The sequence below is a fragment of the Mastomys coucha genome, unplaced genomic scaffold (assembly GCF_008632895.1).
Source record: "Mastomys coucha isolate ucsf_1 unplaced genomic scaffold, UCSF_Mcou_1 pScaffold11, whole genome shotgun sequence".
Lineage (NCBI taxonomy): Eukaryota > Metazoa > Chordata > Mammalia > Rodentia > Muridae > Mastomys > Mastomys coucha.
In genome coordinates, this window is record NW_022196893.1 from 29,401,652 (window position 1) to 29,404,642 (window position 2,991).

A 2,991-nucleotide genomic window follows, 5' to 3' on the forward strand; every position below is an offset into this window, starting at 1 on the left:
GTGCTGGGATTAAAGGCGTGCACCACCACTGCCTGGCGAGGCAACAATTATTACAGGAGAATAAAAGCTACTTTTACACTTAAGGGTCCCCTGCACAATCCCAGGATCTTACAGAGAAACAACCCAAGATCACAGATGCTTAGTAAATGGCTAAGGTCAGCAGAACAGAGCTATGGTGGGCACTGTGGCTTTCCTAAGCCCTCCCATCCAGGGCCTCTCTGCTCCCTAGCAGAGCCCTTTCAGGTATGACTTAGATACATTTACTGTTTGTGCATGAACACTTATACTGTGCCACACCCACCCTGTGCTGGATGGGTTCACACGGGCTCTCATTTAACTTGTACCTTTCACAACCAAGAAGTTGTGTGATTTTTTTTTTTTTTTTTACAATTAAAACACTGTGATTCAGGATGAAATCTACAAATTCTGTATCCAAGTTTTACCCTAAAATTAATTTTAAGACCATGTCTGAATCATTAGGACATTTAAAGGCTGTTTTTTTTTCTTTTGCCCTCTTCTCAAAAACTGCATTGAGGATTTGACATTCTTATGCAACCCTGACCCCCTTCTTCCTGAAAAGAATCTTTATTCTTTTCCCTGTTTTTACTTTAACTCTCACTCACTGCCCCTCCCACAGTCATCCCCTCTCACAATCCTCTCTCCCACCCCACCCCCATGAAAGGCACTTGTCTGGGTCTCGCGGGACTAGCAGAAGCTCAGCTCTCACCACCCAAGCTGCAGCTATAGATCACCCCTCAACATCCCACCAGTGGTGAGCAAGAGGAAACACAGACACCGGGGAACTCTTGTAAATCGCTTCAATGAAAGAGAGCTGATCTCCTTGGAGCCCATCTGGAAAAGCAACGGTACCCAGAGGAACACCTCTGGCATTAAGGAGTCCCTGTGCCCCCAGGCTGACCACTTTTGGTAGAATACTTTGTGTTCGCTTTTCCTTGTCTGCTGGGAGCTTTGTCCACTTTGACTGTAGCTGGTTTCTGGATGGTCTGTTTAATTGGCTTCTCGGGTTCCTGTCTCTTCTCGTGTGCAGCCCAAGGACTTGTGTCTTCATTTGTAGGCTGTACTCTGTTGTTGTCGATTGCCTTGATCCTGCCTTTCTCCTTGGCTCCGATAAGCACCTGTTCCCTGGCCTTGGCACACTGCTCCTTGATCCTGACATTTTCCTGCTCTTCGGCCCTGACACAGTCCTGTGCCTTGGCCCTGACACAGTCGTGTATCCTGGCTCTGGCATGAACCTGTTCCCTGGCTCTGGCACGAGCCTGTTCCCTGGCCTTAGCCTGTTCCCTGGCCTTGGAACGCACTAGGTCTGTAGCTCTAGACCTTGCCCTGGCCCTGGCCCATGACCTGGCTCTTGACCTGGCACTTGACCTGGCCCTTGACTGGGCCCTTGACCTGGCCCTTGACTGGGTCCTTGACCTGGCCCTTGACTGGGCTCTTGACCTGGCCCTTGACTGGGCCTTTGACCTGGCGCTTGACTGGGCCCTTGACCTGGCGCTTGACTGGGCCCTTGACATGGCCCTTGACGTGGCTCTTGAAGTGGCTTTTGAAGTGGCTCTTGATCTGGTCCTTGATCTGGACCTTGATCTGGCCTTCTTGGACCTTTCCTTCAAAGCCCTGGCCTTGCGTCTCCAAACTTCTCTGGCCTTCTTGGCTGCCCTGCGACGAGAGCGGGGCCTGCGTGGTCTGGGGGATTTGAGCACGGTCTTCCAAGAGTGGCTGCCCAGCGTCAACTGGGACCGTCCCGCCTTTCTCCTCGGCTTTGAAACCTTCCAGACCCTGAAGTAGCCGGCAGCATCGCTGCCACTGACCCTCAGGAGCGTGCCTTTCTCTGACCTGGTGGATCCCCCCTCATGGTGAGACATCTTCCGGCGCACTTCGTAGCCAGCATTTCCCAGCTCCTTCTTGAGCGCAGCCAGAGTCAGGTGCTGGTGGCCCGCGATGGCCCTGAGCAGCAGCTGGGACACTCTGAGCACTGACTGCCCACCCCGCCTGGCCGGCGTTCTTGGGGGTCTCTCCACAGGCTGCTGGATCTGGATTGAAAATTCTGCGCCTTCGGATTTCCCACTGGGCTGGGCAGCCTCAGCCATGGCCCCGCTTGCCCCCCCACCGCGGGGCCACGCTTTGATCTGGCCTCAGGCCTCCTCCGGCCTCAGCAGGTGTGGGTTCTAGGGCGCCTACGTCACAAAGAACCCCCCTCCCGGGGGGGCTTGCGTCCTGATGGAAAGGCAGATGCAACCCACTGCACTCCTTTGACCTCTGAGCCATCCCAACTCTTCACATCTGCATGTATGTAACAATTGCCAGTGTAACTGTCACCCGCATGGGTTTGTTCCTGGCCAGTTCTTGCTAAAAATGTGAATACTTGGGAAGGATATACTCTGAAGAAATTAAGGAAGACCTATTTAGAAAGATAAAGCTAAGGGGAAGGCAAAAGTGAACAAATAAAACGACTGCAAAAAAGACTATTTCTTCATTCTCAAAACAAAACAAAGCAAAAACAAAGCAAAACTAAAACCCCCATTCAACTGCTAAGTGAAAATTTCCCCAAGGAAAAGGAGAGAACACTTGTATTCTGACTTCTTCTTGGACTGTTTTCCTTCCTGGACATATTTTTGCTAAGAAGCCTCATGTCTTGTAAACGAAGCGTTTTCAGCATTTTCCTATGTACCGAGCAGGAGTCTGGAAGCAAGGTCAGAGAGGCCTGCTAGAGGAGCCCCAAGAGGCCAGTAGACTACCAAACTGCAGTGACTGGGAAATGGCTTTTCCAGAGAAGGCTAAGGAGTAAGCTACGCTTTAGCTCCCCGAGCAACCAACACAGGAGGGAACACATTTTGGTCGTTTAGATTTTGTTTTGTTCATTTATTTATTTATTTATTTATTTTTATTTTTTATTTTTTTACTTTATAAATACCTTCTTTTATTAACTAAAAATGAGATTTCCAATAGTTCAAGCATGCAAGTTCACAAGAACAT

The 2,991-nt window shown here is 50.2% G+C and overlaps 1 protein-coding gene across 1 annotated transcript; it reads right to left on the reverse strand.

Annotated features, from left to right (window-relative positions):
- Positions 1–802: 802 nt before the first annotated feature.
- Positions 803–2,186, reverse strand: LOC116081981 (testis-specific H1 histone). The gene has a single exon (XM_031358786.1). The coding sequence runs from the start codon at positions 2,103–2,105 to the stop codon at positions 891–893; it is 1,215 nt and encodes a 404-aa protein (XP_031214646.1). The 5' UTR covers positions 2,106–2,186; the 3' UTR covers positions 803–890.
- Between the last annotated feature and the right edge of the window lie 805 nt (positions 2,187–2,991).